This window comes from Trachurus trachurus, assembly GCF_905171665.1.
Source record: "Trachurus trachurus genome assembly, chromosome: 5".
NCBI lineage: Eukaryota > Metazoa > Chordata > Actinopteri > Carangiformes > Carangidae > Trachurus > Trachurus trachurus.
In genome coordinates, this window is record NC_139896.1 from 11,740,644 (window position 1) to 11,757,767 (window position 17,124).

At 42.8% G+C, this 17,124-nt stretch overlaps 2 protein-coding genes across 2 annotated transcripts; both read left to right on the forward strand.

Annotated features, from left to right (window-relative positions):
* Nucleotides 1-546: 546 nt before the first annotated feature.
* LOC310985637 (tubulin monoglycylase TTLL3-like) lies at nt 547-6,563 on the forward strand. Its single transcript, XM_083971256.1, has 15 exons — nt 547-583; nt 1,054-1,210; nt 1,758-1,844; nt 2,011-2,114; nt 2,209-2,383; nt 2,469-2,515; nt 2,612-2,740; nt 2,828-2,942; nt 3,019-3,111; nt 3,212-3,404; nt 3,486-3,634; nt 3,709-3,946; nt 4,778-5,037; nt 5,126-5,301; nt 6,048-6,563. Exons 2-15 carry the CDS (start codon nt 1,066-1,068, stop codon nt 6,540-6,542), a joined length of 2,406 nt encoding a protein of 801 aa, XP_083827382.1. The 5' UTR covers nt 547-583; nt 1,054-1,065; the 3' UTR covers nt 6,543-6,563.
* Nucleotides 6,564-8,083: 1,520 nt separating this feature from the next.
* uqcrc1 (ubiquinol-cytochrome c reductase core protein 1) lies at nt 8,084-14,532 on the forward strand. The gene is made up of 13 exons (XM_083972547.1): nt 8,084-8,213; nt 9,319-9,459; nt 9,577-9,663; nt 9,751-9,880; nt 10,412-10,610; nt 11,359-11,438; nt 11,544-11,659; nt 11,967-12,110; nt 12,621-12,781; nt 13,436-13,521; nt 13,625-13,713; nt 13,831-13,906; nt 14,001-14,532. The coding sequence occupies exons 1-13, from the start codon at nt 8,151-8,153 to the stop codon at nt 14,063-14,065; spliced, it is 1,437 nt and encodes a 478-aa protein (XP_083828673.1). The 5' UTR covers nt 8,084-8,150; the 3' UTR covers nt 14,066-14,532.
* The last annotated feature ends 2,592 nt before the right edge of the window (nt 14,533-17,124 follow it).

Sequence of the window (17,124 nt, forward strand, 5' to 3'; positions counted from 1 at the left end):
GAAAGTTACAATACCACAACGTACACTTAAAATACCACATTCAATGATATATTTAAGTGGCCGAACGCAAAATTATGGTCAAAAGTGGATAATTAAAAAACAAATCAGAAGATTACCTAGCACAAAAAAACATGATATCATGGTCATGTGTAAAATTTTATAAACTGTAGTAGAGAGAAGATCACCGGCGAATCACTCCTCTCTGTCCAGGAACGTTGCAACAACGGGCCCGGAACTCCTCACCCTCTCTGCAGTAAGTTTATTCATTCCAGATGTTGACAGAAATCTGCATCAGGTAACTTTAGGCTACAAGAGCACAAGGGCTGATGAAGCTGCGAGACTTTTAATCAAAAACGTAACTTTTACTGATCTCCGATAAACAATTATTTTATTACAAAATGAGAACATTGTGTTTTCATTTGATTTGATATATTATAACCAACCTTTGGTATCTATAGAAACCTTTAAAAAACATTCTGCATTGCAACCTACAAACTCGTTGCCATGGTAACGCCAAATATGTAGAGAGGCGGGTGCACCGTTCATTCCTCCGGTGAGATTCTACGGGCTCTGCAGGCAGCAGGTAAGAGGAAAACACATTAAGCCATATTGTAAAAGCTCTGCGTAGAATAAAAATAAACTTAACTGTCCCAACAGTAACCCGAGAGTAGCCTACTTACTGTATGTTCAAATGTTAGTGAAATGTGTGACTGTGGATTAGTTTCTTTGAGACAATGATGCTGCAGCCTGTAACTTGTGGTGTCTTCATGGAAAAACTATAGCCTACTTTCTGAGTGATTTTAGTAAACATTTCTGTTGTTGGGGTAAGTTGTGGGTCTGTTATTCAGATGGTAACAAAAGGAAATCACACAGAGTAGTCTGTATCACGTGTTAAGTGGGGTGTGAAGCATGTACCTGACAGGTGTAGCCATTGAGCTGTTCCGCACCAACTTGACCTACTTCTCAGTCCACTGCACGCATACATTATCTGTGTAACATTTATGCACTTTGTTTGATTGTTTCTCCATTAATGCTGGACTGTCTCCTCTTCAGCCTTTTTTGATAATGAAGCAGAGCAAAGAGAGGGGTTGGGAAAGAATGAGAGCAGATGTCGTTATGGAGGCCACAACAAGGTCCAGACAGTTTGTCCAACTGGGCCAGAAGAGACACCCGGTTACTGATGGATACGGTACACCATGTCCAGACAGTGGTGAGAGACAAACAGTAACAAAGACGACACTGTCAGAGTCTGACTATCCAAACGACCAGACAACATTTTTTTTTTTTTTTTTACAGATTGAGCTTTTGTTATAAGGGAGCCATTTATGAACTGAAATGTGAAAGGTCACTACTGTATGGCTTGGCCTTTATATTTATAGAGTTGGCTTATAGATCACAAATGCTGAATTAATCATGAGGTCACACTCAGGAGAGGTGGAAACATGTTTGAACTCAGAAGCCGCGCATTAAAGTTTCATGACTTTGCCTTTTTTGGCCAAGCTGAATTTTGTCCACCCTAAAGATTCAGTTACATTGTCTTTATGGTTACTATGTGGTGCACATCGTTTATAATTGGGTGTAGGTTTTATGCATTTAGCTGTTGTTAATCAACCAATTTGTGGACCTTTATTTTCAGTACATTCTGCACATGCTATGTTTGAAGAAAACATTATCCACATGTTCTCCTGCCTTCTTCCTCCAAACCTTTGTACTAATATACTGTATATTATGATAATCTTGTGTTGCCGTTGTTGCAGCAAACGCTAGAGGTCTTCCCAAGCCTCAGAAGTTCACAGCTCTGATCCAACAGTGTAACCAAGATGAAGCCAAAAGCCGACAAACAAGTAGGTACATTGACAACCAAAACGCTGAATGCGGTCTGCTTATTCCTTTGGTACTGCATGGACAACATGAACAATTTCATCATTAATGAGCTTTAGCAAGAGAATTTGAAATATTACCTGCCTTGTATACATGGTATGTTTTCCATTTACCTTGCGTGTGTATCAGCTACACCTCCAGAGCCCAAAGTTCCCCACACTTTTGTCCGCCTGCCTGGTATTGACCCAGTAAAACTGGAGACTGCCAAGGCCCGTGTGGATAAAGCTGTCAGGGTGAGTTAACATGACTGGATGAACACAAAACATACATTTCTGATTGTTCCCTGAAGTTATCCCACATTGAAGCACCTGCTTTTATTCCTTTCAGATGAACAGGATCTTCCATGTCCAGGGCCCTTACCCTGTCATCAGGCAGACACTGTGGGCCAGAGGCTGGATAGAGCAGCGCCGACACCGGCCCAACCAATATAGACGCCAGCGGTGCCCCACTGGTGATAGAAGAACCGATGTTAATGATACCAGTGACAGTGACAACGACAACAGTAAGCGAGACCAGAAATCATACGTCTTCTTTATCTTGACTTTATTTGTATTTCTCCATTGATGAACATCGTCCCTTCTTCTCAGAGGATTTTGAAAAAGGGCAGGATCCAGATGACCTCTTAGATCTCATGGTAAAAAGTAACTTTGCTTGATATTTAAGATTTGTGCTGGCAACATTTATTTGACAGTTTCATCAACCTCAATCGATCTCTCTTCTTCTTCCATAGTCTCGCATGGTGCAAAATGAAATGGTTTATTTTCACTGGACAAACCGCAGAGATGCCATTGATCACAAAACCTTGCAAAAAGAACAGATCATCAACCATTTCTCGAGAGCCGGCAGCTTCACCACCAAGGTACATTTATACTCTACTGTCGTTTCTTACGGCATAAATCAAAGGTTCACACAGGCTCACACCCGCCACTTGTTGTTTCTCTGACAGGTGGGCTTGTGTTTGAACCTAAGGAACCTGCACTGGTTTGACTCGGTTGACAAAGACACCTTCTTCCCTCGCTGTTACAGACTTGGATCCCAGGATGAGAAGCAGGCTTTCATTGGTCAGATCCTTTCACTTAAACAATGTCTCCTTTATATCTGGCATTGCTTATCTCTCTGTCTCTCTGCTCTCTGTAGAAGACTACAAGATAACAGCCTGCACCAGTTTACTGAAGTTCATTGTGGAGAGGGAGCAAGAGAGTGCGAGCTACAGCTTTTGGCGTGTAGAAGGTATGTATGATAATATATATAAGCTATTTCTCACATGGCTGCATACTGTCTCAAGGCAGCTACATAAAGAGAGACATGGTTTAATTGCTCACTCCTTCAGAGAAGAGCAGACGTAACAAAAAGCCATCTAGACCCGTGGTCCTTTCACAAATGATCGACAGCGCACTCAAAGTATGCCAGGACTTCGTGGACAGTCTGGATCACGGTGACATTGACAGGAGCTTGGGGACACAACAAACATTGACAAAAGAGGAGTGGGCGCAGTTCATCGACAGTTATTACCTCCTCGTTCAGTGAGTAGCCCACCACGTAAGTCTGTGACAGATAAAATCAAAGTGCTTTTCAGTATCTCACTGCTCCCTCTGCTTCCTCAGTTGTGGAGCAGAGATAGAGAGCATTGATACTTTCATCAAAAGCTGCAAAGCCATGCTACAGAGGCTGAGAGAGGTCAGGCCACAGCTGGACATAGACGGCACATACAACATGTGGATCATCAAACCTGGAGCGCAGTCCAGGGGTAGAGGTGAGACGTCACCTCTTTAAAAGAGTTCACATTGTGTCTGACTGGAAGGCTGACTGGTTTCCTCTGCCACCCAGGTATTAAATGTGTCAAACGTCTGGATAAGATCCTAAAAATGGTGAACGGTACAGTCCTACACGAAAGCAAGTGGGTGATCCAGAAGTACCTGGAACGTCCCTTGTTGGTCCATGGCACCAAGTTTGACGTGCGCCAGTGGTTCCTGGTCACCGACTGGAACCCTCTGACTGTGTGGTTCTATAAAAAGTGCTATTTGCGTTTTTCAACACAGCCATACTCACTAGACACACTGGACAGGTAAGACAGTCATACTGATAAAGGGAAGTGAAACCACATGAACATTAAAATGAGAAAAAAGGAGAAGTGAGAGACTGGAAAGGCAAGATAGATTGTGACCGTGCAGTGACTATGCATATATTTTGGCGGGAGATCTGATTTTAGGTCCATGCATGGCCTGAGAACAACTGTTAGGTATCTCCTGTGGGAATATTTAAATTAGTGTGTATTTGAGGTCCTTGACATCTGCAAGACAAACTTCAAGTCATTTCCAAAGTGTAAGCTGCTTCCTCAACTTTCATCAAGAATGTTTGTGGGTCTGGTTACATGAAAATCATAAGCAAACATCCAGATGGGCCTTACAAATATGGAAATATAGAAAACTATACAGTGTTTCTTATTCTTTTCTGAGGTACATTAGTTTTCACTGAACTCTGAAAGGCATATTTGAACAGAACAAGGATTATCCCCTCTTACAATGGATTAGTACCAGGGAGAAATCTATTCAGGGCCATTATGGGCTGGAAACATGATTACTGAAACCAACAACTCATTCAGAGTGTGTATGGATGCCAGAGAAGTTGCAAAATATTTTGGTACAATGGTATTTTGACTTGACTTAACTGTGCAGGGCAGCCTGCTAGACTTCCATTACAAGAATAAGCTGTATTAAGCAAAAAAAAAAAGTGATATTTTAGAAAGCATAGCAGCCAATCCACTTCATACTTGATAACAATAATTATCAGATTTCTGTATATCTGTCCTGTCACCTCATGTCTCACTAACTCTCTGCCACCCATATCCTTTTGTCTGCTTTCCTAATCTTGACTTCTCTGCACCCTGTCCTCTCAGCTCTGTGCACCTGTGCAATAACTCCATCCAGAGGCACCTGAGGCCCTCCAAAAAACGACATCCAGACCTCCCAGCAGAAAACATGTGGACAGACGACCAGTTCAAGGCCTTTCTGTCCAGCCAGGGCCGGGAAGCTCAGTGGCAGTCTGTTGTCGTCCCAGGGATGAAGAGGACAATCATTCACGTGTTACAGACAACACAGGATCTAATAGAGTCACGCAAAAACACCTTTGAGCTCTATGGTGCTGACTTCATGTTAGGTAGAATAACAATGGTAGTGGCCTGCTTCTTTTCTATGAAAATGAAATAGAAGAAAGATTGTCATCAGTTATGTGTTGTGTTGCACAGGAGGCGACCTGCATCCATGGCTGATAGAAGTCAATTCTAGTCCCGCTATGGGTCCCTCCACCTGTGTCACAGCCAGGCTCTGTCGTGCTGTTCAGGAGGACACATTACGAGTCATCCTGGACTGGAGAGGTGGCCGCAACACAAACACTGGAGACTTTCAGCTCATATATAGGCAGGTAAGGAAGAATCCCCCCCCCTAACATGGGTAGTAGTGTACATTTTAAAGGGATAGTTCAACATTTTGGCAAAATGGCCCATTGCCATAATCCCTATAGTCATAGCAGTAGGTTCATTACCTTTGTCGGTGCAAGCTATTTTTAGAACGGCAGAGCAGAGCCGTGAGCTGCTCGAAGCTATGCTACGGAGGCTCATGGGATTTCTTGGTTTCCCTCATCAAACTCATCAAATACACAATCCAACAACTCCAAAATGCTCTTGTGGACAAGTTGTGACCTGCACATTCACCACGCTATGAGATAGTAACGGGATGTTACGAGACAGAGTTGTTTTAGAGGTAAATGTAAAGCCTGCTTGCCGAAAAACTGCCCCCGATGGGAACGCGCATCAGTGGTTTTACACGAATTTACCTTGAAAACAACTCCGTCTCATTATGTCCCATTATTATCTCATAGCGTGGTGAATTTGCAGGTCACAACTTGTCCACCAGAGCGTTTTGGAGTTGTTGGATTGTGTATTTGATGAGTTTGATGAGGGAAACCAAGAAATCCCATTAGCCTCCGTAGTGTAGCTCTCCGCCATTCTAAAAATAGCTTGCACCGACAATTATAGGTAACGAACCTACTCCTAAAACTATAGGGATTATGGCAATGGGCCAATTTGCCAAAATGTTGAACTATCCCTTTAAGTGGCTCACATTGTGAGAGCGTTATACAGTACTTCAGATGTCCCCTCTGGTCTCTAGGCAGCAGTAAGAGTGACACAGTATTTAGGACTGAACCTATGTGTTCAAGGCATCAAGATCAAGAATCCCTACCGTCTTCCTACTCTGAGGCCTTCCAAGACTTCAGCATCCAAACAGCCGAGCCCTGTCAAGGAGAAGAAGAAGCCTGTGGAAAAAAAAGTAAAGCCTCCACCCAAGATGCGGCTGAAAAGCACAGAAACTCAGCTCAGGAACACCAGCAGTGGGGTCCTGCCACCTCCTCCACTCCCCCCTGAGCCACCTGTGCCCATCCCCATTGAAACTGTCACGCTTCGCCTGCCAATGACTGTAAACAAGTCCACCCACCTGCCTATTAGTGCCCAGTCTCCCTCTTTATCTTTGTTGAAGAGGAGACTCGAGGAATCAAAAGTTTGCATGGACAAAGTACAATCCTGTGACCAAGATCAATCATTCCCACCAGAAATTACCATCTCAAAACCGCCTCACCAAGCTGTCGCCAGCAGCTTGAGTGCCTAAATGAGAAGATAAAACATTTAAATAATTCACATGATGATATTTCACTACAGTGCTGTTTGATAATGTTTCAATTGCTAATGTTGAATGTTAAAAAACTAAATAAGATGTTTGAAGTTTGTGACAGCCTGATGTGTGTGTGATGATGTGAGTGTGCATCTGCGTGTTTTATTCCTGAGGGTGTGTTTGCAGCGCATGTGTTTCGTGTAATGTCTTGCATTTATGCCCATCTTTATGCTTATCTAGGGAAATCCTCTTGCCAAGGCCTTTGAGGGTTGCATGTCTGCTCTATAATGTTCTCTTGTCACTGGTCATTTTTATAATTTTAATATGTGCTAAATAAACAAACAAACAAACATACAAACACATGGTAATACTTCACAAGGTTTGCTCCAAGGTCTTGGGACTTCAGCTGAGTGACTTGGCTTCAATGTGGAAGAAGCAGGTTGTCAGGAATTAAGGCAAAAGGTTTTATCGTGACCACATAAACCACATCTTGTTGGGTCATTTTGTGTTGATGCCTTCAGGAAGGCGCCACTATGCCCCCCCAAGGAAGACTAAAACTGCTACTCAAGCTCATTCCCTTCAACTATCAGATTGCTCAATAGCGATTAGCCAGCATGTGTAGCCATTGCCAATACCACTGACAGCTAGTTTGAACGTAACATTTTGTGTTCATGTGTGTTGTCCCGCTGAGGACTGTAAACAGAATTGCCCCGGACCCTTGCCCTGCCCTGACGCTCCTTTTGATTGCACCTTGTTTTTGCAGGGATTTTTTTGCCTACCTCATAATAAAGTCACATATAATAAGATTATCATGTCTTGATTTCCTTTCGCTGTTTTTGTATGCACTCCTTTCTATATTTCAATATAGAAAAAATAACTAAAAAAAATGTATGTCAAAGAATTAGGCTACAAATTTGGAAAACGACAAATGAACAGGAGGGTATAACACAAAATGTGTGGACTAATGAGTCGACTCTAGTCTACTCTGCGCTGTGCACACTGATTAACGGCAACAACATAGACCCATAATAAACACTGCATAAAATTGATAAGCATTCAGATGGAAAATGTGGACATTGAAGGCAGCAGTGGAGAGTGCAAACAATTTGATATAATCTGGGAAAGTCAAAGGGAGTTCTAAAGTAGGCCACCTATTTACATAGCTATCTCAATGACACGTTTGATGGAAACAATTTAATTTCCTTTATTTGTTTGTTTTGTATTGTTTTATTTTTTTACTGTTTGTAAACTAGTCTGTACAGGGCCTGAAGTTAACTTTGTTGGCCACCAGCCACTGCCACAGTGGGGTTTTATTTTTTACCAGCCAAAATGTTTGGTGCCTAAAATAAATGTTATCGACTGATGCATGAGAATGGTTCTTGAACTTGTACAGAATATAAACCGTCTTTGCTTTTATCCTTCAAGTAGTTCAACCAGAGAACTGCACTGTGCGAAAAAAAATGTGCTACACAACTCGCCAACAATAACACATAGTGAACAGTTGGTGGCGTTGAAACACACGAGCCTAAACATTTCCACCGGGCCACGTAGAGGAAGAAGAAACTCTCACTCCCTCCAGCCTTCTGTCTGTAACCGAACTAAAAAATGGCGGCGTCCGTGTGCCGAGTCGGGAGCACCGTGGGTCGAGCCCTCGCTAAAACCCGCAGTGTAAGTATGAAATTTGAAAGTCTACGAAGAAAAGTTTGAAATTAATCGTGGATATGAAGTCCGGTTTGAGTTTAACCACCACTGGCTAACATCTGGCTCAGTTTGTCCGCAGGACAGACACGGAAAGAGGCTAGCTAGCCGGTTAGCATTAGCCAGCTAGCAGTGAATGCAAGGTCACTTGTCAAATGAGACGGAGGCTGTTGTAGCTGCCACTTAGTATATAATGTCGACTTTGTTTGTGTTATTTACATTAGTCTGTCGTCGTTTCAGTCGTAGTTAGATCATTTTAGGGCTCAGCAGCTGTTGTCCTCACTTGCCCCCCACAGCTAACTTAAGCGTCCTGGCTAACGGCGTTAGCACGGTGACTTTGGGTCGACAGACGCGGACAGTGACAGTCTGTAGTTGTATCCATCGCCAAATATGATTGATTGTTTATTGAAGAAGAAGTCTATAGCAAGTGGGGAAATGACGTGAAAGCTGCTCATTGACATACATAAAGGATATCTTACATAGGTCTCAGAAACTGTGTTTTCTTGATCTGTGCTTCCAGGTTTTGTAATGATACGTTTCGTAATGTCTGCTTGTAATGTCTAAAATCTTGACTTATCATCTGTGAATAATGTGTAGTAGCTACAATATGTTGTCTCCCGTTTCATAATGCAATAAGATGGACATAAATGTAATATTTTTCTCATTTAAAACACAGAACATATACTGATACTGATTGTTTTGGCAGTCATTTCATCTGGGAGACACACGGAGGGTGGTGGTGGCTTCAATGTCAGATGCCTTAAGGTTCAGTGCTGTCCTGTGCCAAATATTCCTGCTCTTGTTTTTCATATGGATATGAACTTGAGTGGGTTTGAAGTATATAGACTCCGAACAATAGCTGCTACATTATCTAATTATTGTTTTGAGCTTGTTTTATCGGCAAGGTAGTTTGTTTTAAAAAACTTAACTTGCATTAGGCAGGTGATTAGTAAGGGGAACGTAATTTAATATTTATGTAAGTAAGTGGATCTACCAGAACCTGAATGTGAATCACAAGCTCTGTTATTTTAAACATGTTTTTTTAATAACTCTTGTTGCCTGTCTACTCTTGTAGCCCATCCTGCTGTCTTTGAGGCGTGGGCAGGCCTCGGTCAGCTATGCTCAGAGCCTGGTGGGAGCTCCAGAGACCCGCCTCACCGCCCTGGACAACGGCTTGAGGGTTGCATCTGAGGAGACCGGACATGACACGTGCACTGTAAGAACACAGCAACACTGCGTCCTTTTTTACAACCATTCACAAGGTTGTTATTACACTTTAATTAAATGATACACGATACATGAGTGAGAGCTGCTCCACTTATCTCCTTCACAGGTTGGACTGTGGATCAGCACCGGCAGCCGCTATGAGAGTGAGAAGAACAATGGAGCAGGCTTCTTCCTGGAGCACATGGCTTTCAAGGTAGCCATCAGTCGACCTGCATTTTTGTCACACATCGTCATAATGCAGTTACTTAAATTCCCCCTTTTCTGGTCTCTCCACACGCAGGGAACGAAAAAGTACCCTCAAACCGCCCTCGAGAAGGAGGTGGAGTCGATGGGTGCTCATCTGAGTGCCTACACGTCTCGGGAGCACACCGCCTACTACATGAAGACCTTGTCCAAAGATCTGCCCAAAGGTGACGAGACCTTTTTAACCATAATATGATTTCAAAGGCTGCTTGTACAATAAAACCTTTTAAATATATAATAAAAGTTAAAATAAAAGTTACCTAATTTTCTTAGTTCAATGCTGTCCCCTTTTAGCTTTGCCCACTTGAGGTTGTTAATGCTTTAAGTGGCCATTATAGAGGGGTAGATCATGGTCCTCCCTTATACAGTAACCTGGGTCAGGGGTCTCATCCCTGCCTCTGGACCTGTCAGGAGCAACATCACCTGAATTACATGTCAGGAAATAAACATCTTTGGATGAAATAGCTGTGCATTATAAGGTTTGAAATCAGTTTTGACACGTTTATCTGACTATAGTGTAATAAGATCCCACTTTGATGATGCGCCACATTGTTAAACAGAGTCAAATATCAGCAGCATGTATTCCTTCGTCTCGCATAAAGCACCTGAGCAGCCGCCTGGCTCGTCTTGTACAATAAAACCTTTTCGTCTTGGAAGATGAAGGCATTATGAGCAAATATTTTTCCTCTGTTTCCCAGCTGTGGAGTTGCTGTCGGAGGTGGTGCAGAGCTGCGCTCTGAGTGAGGCTGAGATTGAGCAGCAGAGGAGCGTTGTGCTGCGTGAGCTTGAGGAGGTTGAGGGCAACCTGCAGGAGGTTTGTCTGGACCTGCTGCATGCCACGGCCTTCCAGGGCACTCCTCTGGGGCACAGCGTACTGGGACCCTCTGCTAATGCCAGGTAGGAGGAACTGCTTACACACACACATACACACACAGAACATTTAAATATAAGTGACCATCTCAGAAGACAACTCAAAGGTTTTCAAAATCACATTACTGTTAAAACAATGCAGGGATGTGATGATGATATAGTAAAGAAGTAAAACAGCCACCACACCACTCTTGGCATTTCCATTCTGTATAATATTCAGTGATGGGAATAACGCCGTTACCAACAGCGCTACTTTTTTCAGTAACGAGTAATCAAAAAAAGTTACAGTTTCCCCTGTTACAACACCGTTATCGCTATTGACAATAAAATGCGCCGTCACGCCGTTACTTGACTCATGAAGTCCCATCAGAAAATAATACACCCGTTTAAGTGTAGGACGTTATATACACATTTTTTTTCAGTTTGTTGGGGAAAAAAGCTGTTTATCTGGAACTAACCAACTCACTCAGTATTCCTCCACACAGGCAGGCTCCACGATGTGCTGTATCACTCCACCTATCAGCTGTTTAGATCAGTGCGTGTGGAAGAGGCGTTAGGGAGGGAAGCCCAAGTAATTTGACATATTTGAACATTTTAGTTACTTTCCTTGTAATTAATTACTTTTATCATGTAATAACTTGTTGGCACTAACTCAGTTACTTTTTTTGGGAAGGTTACTAGTAACTATGACTAATTACTTTTTCATAGTAACATGCCCAACACTGATAATATTTAATTGTATATTAATAGTGATGCTCATGTTCGATTCCTCCAGGACTCTGACCCGCCAGGACCTAGTGGATTACATCAACAGCCACTACAAGGCTCCTCGCATGGTGCTGGCTGCTGCAGGAGGTAGGTCCTCTCCCTCCTAACACACACACACACACACACACACACACACGGGTGAGTTTTCAGTTTCAGGGGAATGACTCGTTGGTGTTGTGCTTCCTTTTAAAGGTGTGAGCCACAACGAGCTGGTCTCTTTGGCCAAGTCTCACTTCAGTGGAGTGTCTTTTGAGTACGAGGGAGATGCCGTCCCCGTGTTGTCACCATGCCGATTCACTGGCAGTGAGGTGAGATGTGTTGATATTGTTACGCAGGAAATGGGTTATTACATGGTATCTCAGTTTTTTTTTTTTTTTTTTTTTTTAAAGAAAAAAGGTCCGCAACACCATGTGGCTCGAAACGTTATAAATTTTCTGCACTGGAGCCACGTGGTGTTGTGGACCTTTTTTCTTTTTCATGTTTTACCTTCCTTTGGTCCAGCACCCACACAACATGGGCTTTTGGATGTGCGTGCTGTTTTTTCATTTTTACATTATCTCAGTTTTTTTTCCCACCATTAATATTTCCTCTCTTCCTCTTTCTGCCTCTCCTCAGATCACTATGCGTGACGATGCTTTGCCTCTGGCACACGTTGCCATCGCGGTGGAGGGTGCCAGTGCTGCCAGCCCGGACATCGTGCCTCTCATGGTGGCCAACGCCATCATCGGCAGCTATGACATCACCTTTGGTGGTGGAAAGGTTGGTGTAATATGTTTTAATAGCGATGTCTGCAGCTTAGGAACCACTGATTTTGAACTAAATTTCTTAGTTCAGTGCTGTCCCCTTTTAGCTTTGCCCACTTGAGGTTGTTAATGCTTTAAGTGGCCATTATGGAGGGGTAGATCATGGTCCTCCCTCTACAGTAACCTGGGTCAGGGGTCTCATCCCTGCCTCTGGACCTGTTAGGAGGAACATCACCTGAATTACATATCAGGAAAAATCACCATGTTTGGCTGCGCATAACTTTGTGCAGTTTTGTTAATTTACTTTAGTCTTAAAAACACTTAAATACTCAAATTTCGTTTGGTAAAGTATGCCAAAACTCTGTTTTATACGTGAACCGGTATTCTATTTTAGGTTTAAAATCAGTTTTGTCATATTTATCTATACTGTTTATCTATAATGTGATAAAATCCCACTTTGATGATGCACCACATCTTTAAACACAGTAAAAAAATATCGGCATGTATTCCTTCCTCTCGCATACAGCACCTGAGCAGCCGTTTGGCTCGTCTGGCAGCGGAGGAGAACCTGTGTCACAGCTTCCAGGCCTTCCACTCCTCCTACAGCGACACCGGCCTGCTGGGCATCTACTTTGTGACTGACAAAAACAACATCGACGACATGATGCACTGGTCCCAGAACGCCTGGTCAGTAGAGACTCAAAAACACACACGCTCACACAGACACCAGCGCCAACTGAATTAATACACTTTTATAGTGTTTCTGTCTTTCTTGCAATCACTGCACAGCTCAATCAGAAGCTTATTAAATGTCATAAAGTTGCAATTACACAATTTTAAAATTTCAATCGTAGACTACAGGTGTCAATGAATTCACCAAATCAAGTAAAAACAATCAACATCAACAGCTTCCCGAAGCTCTGATGCTAATAATTGTCAGCGAAACATTGGGCTGCAGCTTGTGATCTGAGACTCCACTGAGAGTTGTTCCCACTTGTTAAAAATACAAACAGCACCGGAGGTACATTGTATCAGCTGTCATTAATTAATGTTGATTCTGTCAGTAACTTGATGTCAGGCCTAAATTAGTGCCCTCATCATGCTGTTGACACCCAACAGAGATAGATAGTGAGGGAAGAAACTCCGCTCTCCGCTGTACAAACAAACACGGATGCTTTTCATACATAGTGAGATGATTTCTGTATTTTTAAGTTTTCTTGAACCACGACCATCATCATTTGTTCAGTTATCATTGTTGTATTATCTGTCAAATTTACATAATTATTGAATAAATAGTGAAAGAGATAATATCTGATTTCCTTCCCTTCCTTCTCCCTGCAGGATGAACCTGTGCACCACAGTAACAGAGAGTGATGTAGCCAGAGGCAAGAACGCTCTGAAGGCCAGCCTGGTCGGACAGCTCAATGGTACGTCACGTGTCTGTCTAGTGTATACACACACACACACACACACTCACACACATGTACTTATCGGAATAACTGATTCATGTAACTGTTTGTTGGTGGTTAGGAACAACTCCAATTTGTGACGACATCGGCAGACACATCCTGAACTACGGACGTCGTATTCCTCTGGCCGAGTGGGACGCTCGCATTGAGGTGAGTCGACACTTTTGTGATGCAGTGGCTTTAAAAAAAACTTGCTAAAATTAATTATTTTCTAGTCTGTCTCAGGATTATCAGAGTCCTGACTTCCTTCCTCATCTCTCCTTTCAGGCTGTGACCCCCAGGATGATTCGTGACACCTGCTCCAAATATATCTACGACAAGTGTCCAGCTGTGGCAGGCGTCGGTGAGTTCTGCTGTTGCTTTAATCCATCTGCGGCGACGCCAGAGGTCATACTGTGATAATTTCCTCTCATCTGTCTCTCCTCTGTCTCTTCCAGGCCCCGTCGAGCAGCTACCCGACTACAACAGAATGCGCAGTGCCATGTACTGGCTCAGGTTTTAAGATGTGTTGTGATGTTGCTCCAAGTGTCCCACGTTTGCTACTCATCTTCCTCATCCCGCTTTCCTCCAGTCACCGCCACAAGAGCGAACACCTGAGGATTGTCCACGTGTTGGCTCGACGGCACAGGCAGCCATCCATCCTCTTTCTTCTCCCCCGCCTCCCTCTCTTATCCCGCCCACTGATCACACTTAGTCATGAGGGGGGCAGTTAGGCTGCACATGGTGCACATGATTTACCTCTTGAATTCACTGCACAGGTCCTCATCACCTGGTACTGACTTGCAGAGGGGAGGGGAAAGAGGACGGACTTAAATTCAAAATATCTACTGGGCACAGTACGGTCGATAATGAATACAGTCAGTTCGGAGCAAGAGTATATTTATAATTTCTGTAACATTTGTTTCTGTCCTCTATTGTACATAACAGAAGCTCTCATTCCGATGAAAATAAAAAACTGTAAAACAATGATTTGTTTTGTCTCATTGCACCGGGAGACTGCAGTATATCATCAAGTACACAACCACGTTTATGTTCAGTTTTATACAAGACCGCAAATAAAAGAAAACAAAATGTAGCCTATAAGAATGATGAAAATGCAAAGTTGCCTCTGGCTGATTCAGTTTTCTACACATGAAAGCACAGTCGGTCACACCACTAAAGAGTAAAATGAAATGAATGTCTTGAGGGCCCCTGAATGTGTGAGAGCACTGACACATGGTGAGGACACCTCACCTGCAGGGCTCAAATCTCCGGTGGCCCCGAGAGCTCAACGCACTACAACTAAACACCTAAAACATGCAAACTGACGAAACACAAAGTCAGAAAACATCTGCATCAATTTGTCCTGCCACCACAACACAGTATATATTTTATTTTATACAGTAATTTGGATAAAAAGCTACTTCTGTAAATACCGAACAAAACAATTAGTTGCCATAAAATTTAAATGTGACTGAACAATTTTAACCGTTATTGGTGTAATATTTTACCAGCAGGATCTACACTTTGACGTAGTAGAAGGAGCTGTGTACTTTGGTCTCCTTGCTTTATTGAATATTAAATAATATATCTGTTTTCAGTATTGCTCTCTGCAGACGGTCCATGAAATGTTATTTCTCAGAGGACGGCTTGTCTTGATGAAAACTGTAGGTTGTGGCTCGTTGACCTCAACACGGCGGGACAGAGGCCTCCATGGTGAATAACACACTGATGAGTCTCACAGTTGTTCTTTAAATCTTATTTTTTCCAGCATCGCAATTGTATTTTCTCTCTATTCAGTCTTCTGAACATAATCAGGGTTAATCAATGATCAATAGTTTGAGATGTACAGTAATTCTAGGTTGTGGGCAAATTCTCAGTTGTCTCGTTGTTTTTCACCACTGCAGCAACGTCTTCTTTAGGTTTAGTCACTGTGCTTCCTGCTATTACATGATCATTTTCCTTTTTTCCTGTAAGATTAAACCAGATACAGAATCTAAATGGACAACGTGGCTGACGTCACTGCTCGGAGGAGCTGACGAGATGCTCCCTGATACATGAGGTCTATTGAATACAGAACATACGTCAAGTCAGCTGCATGAGGGATAAACTGAGACCTGCTATGAAAGAGTCTATATGTTGAATCACAGAGATGTCATCATCTCACACTCATGTGTAATCCTGCGTCATGATGTTGCTGTGACAATAATGCTAGTGGTCCGACGCAGGACATCTCTGTTCGCTGCTGAGTGACATTTATGTGACCCATGTTTGTTTATCTGAGGGTAACTCAGACGGCTCATAATCCCGGGGGCCCCTGAGGGCCCGGCTATTATAATCGGGCCGTACTTGTAATATTCATATCATTAGTCAGATGAGGATGAATCAGTTGATGGGCTGGACTGGAGGTGACTCAGGAAATGGAGGTAGGCTTCGTCTTGGCGAGTCGCCCTCCTGAGCCTGACAGCCTCTTCCTCCTTATTGCTCTCCAGAGGGCTTTCTCTGTCTAACCTCCCAACACCCCCCCCCCCCCCTCTCCTCCTGCACTGTGCTCTCTAAATAGGACTAAATGTACTCATACAATATGTTCCATTAGGTGGCAACAATGTGCAGCATCCAGCAGTGTCTGAAATGCATCTCACGCTGCCACACACAACTCTGACACCTGTCACACAAGCCTGAAAACTGACAACAGAGGAGCAATTTAACGTTTCTTATCAAGAAAACACTTTGTATCTTTGTTTTTTTCTCTCTCTTTCTTTCTCTCCCATCCCACATGTAATTTTCTTTGCTTATACCGTTCCAGTTCATCCCCATTATTTCCAACACATACACACGCACAGACCAACACATACAGATATACACATGCACATAGTATATGTATGCATGGTTTGCACCAGTATAGCACTTTCTTTATTTGTCTTGTCTAACCCTTTAATAGGTTGTTTTTTTGTCTTTGTATGTTTCTGTTGTTTTCCACTTGTCTTGTATTGACATCACTTAAAAAAGAAGAAAAACTCCCAACTTAATGCATCCTGTTCAGTTTAAACAGTCACAGTAATATGGTGGATATGAGGTGTGATGTAGGTCCACAAGTTTTGGCTGTAGGCCGATGAGTTAAAGGAAAATTTTCTTGGTAAATCTTTTAATGAAACTACAAGAGGTAGCCAACCAGGTGCACAAGAACAATGTTTTGTGTATGACGATCATGACGTGAGTTGATTTTTGTTCAGTGCTGTCGTGTCTTCACGCTGTGAGACGAGACCGGCCTGCAAATGCTCGGTGGAGACGTGAGATGCGATCGCTCTCTGTTTTTGTACTTCGTTAATGACACATCTTTGTTAACTGCCATTCACTTTACAAACTGCAAATTGACTGTTGTATAAGGCATCATAGTTGTGTTAACTGTATGAGGCTTCAACACTTAAATCTGAATCTTCTTCTTTTCTATTCAGTACGTTTTAAGAAAATCAATAAGACAGAATTAGACCCACCTACCACACACAAAAGACCAAAAAGATAATCACAGGCCCATCTTATACCATAAAATTGTTCATCTTCAGTCACAATGCTGTTTGAATT

Excerpts from the sequence above, each read along its gene's own strand:
- LOC310985637 (XM_083971256.1), top strand. The coding sequence starts at position 1,066 with ATGAAGCAGAGCAAAGAGAGGGGTTGGGAAAGAATGAGAGCAGATGTC. Across the intron at positions 2,943-3,018 it reads TGAGAAGCAGGCTTTCATTG|AAGACTACAAGATAACAGCC; the intron begins GTCAGATCCTTT and ends TGCTCTCTGTAG. Across the intron at positions 3,947-4,777 it reads TCACTAGACACACTGGACAG|CTCTGTGCACCTGTGCAATA; the intron begins GTAAGACAGTCA and ends CTGTCCTCTCAG.
- uqcrc1 (XM_083972547.1), top strand. The coding sequence starts at position 8,151 with ATGGCGGCGTCCGTGTGCCGAGTCGGGAGCACCGTGGGTCGAGCCCTC. Across the intron at positions 13,522-13,624 it reads CCTGGTCGGACAGCTCAATG|GAACAACTCCAATTTGTGAC; the intron begins GTACGTCACGTG and ends GTTGGTGGTTAG. Across the intron at positions 13,714-13,830 it reads AGTGGGACGCTCGCATTGAG|GCTGTGACCCCCAGGATGAT; the intron begins GTGAGTCGACAC and ends CTCTCCTTTCAG.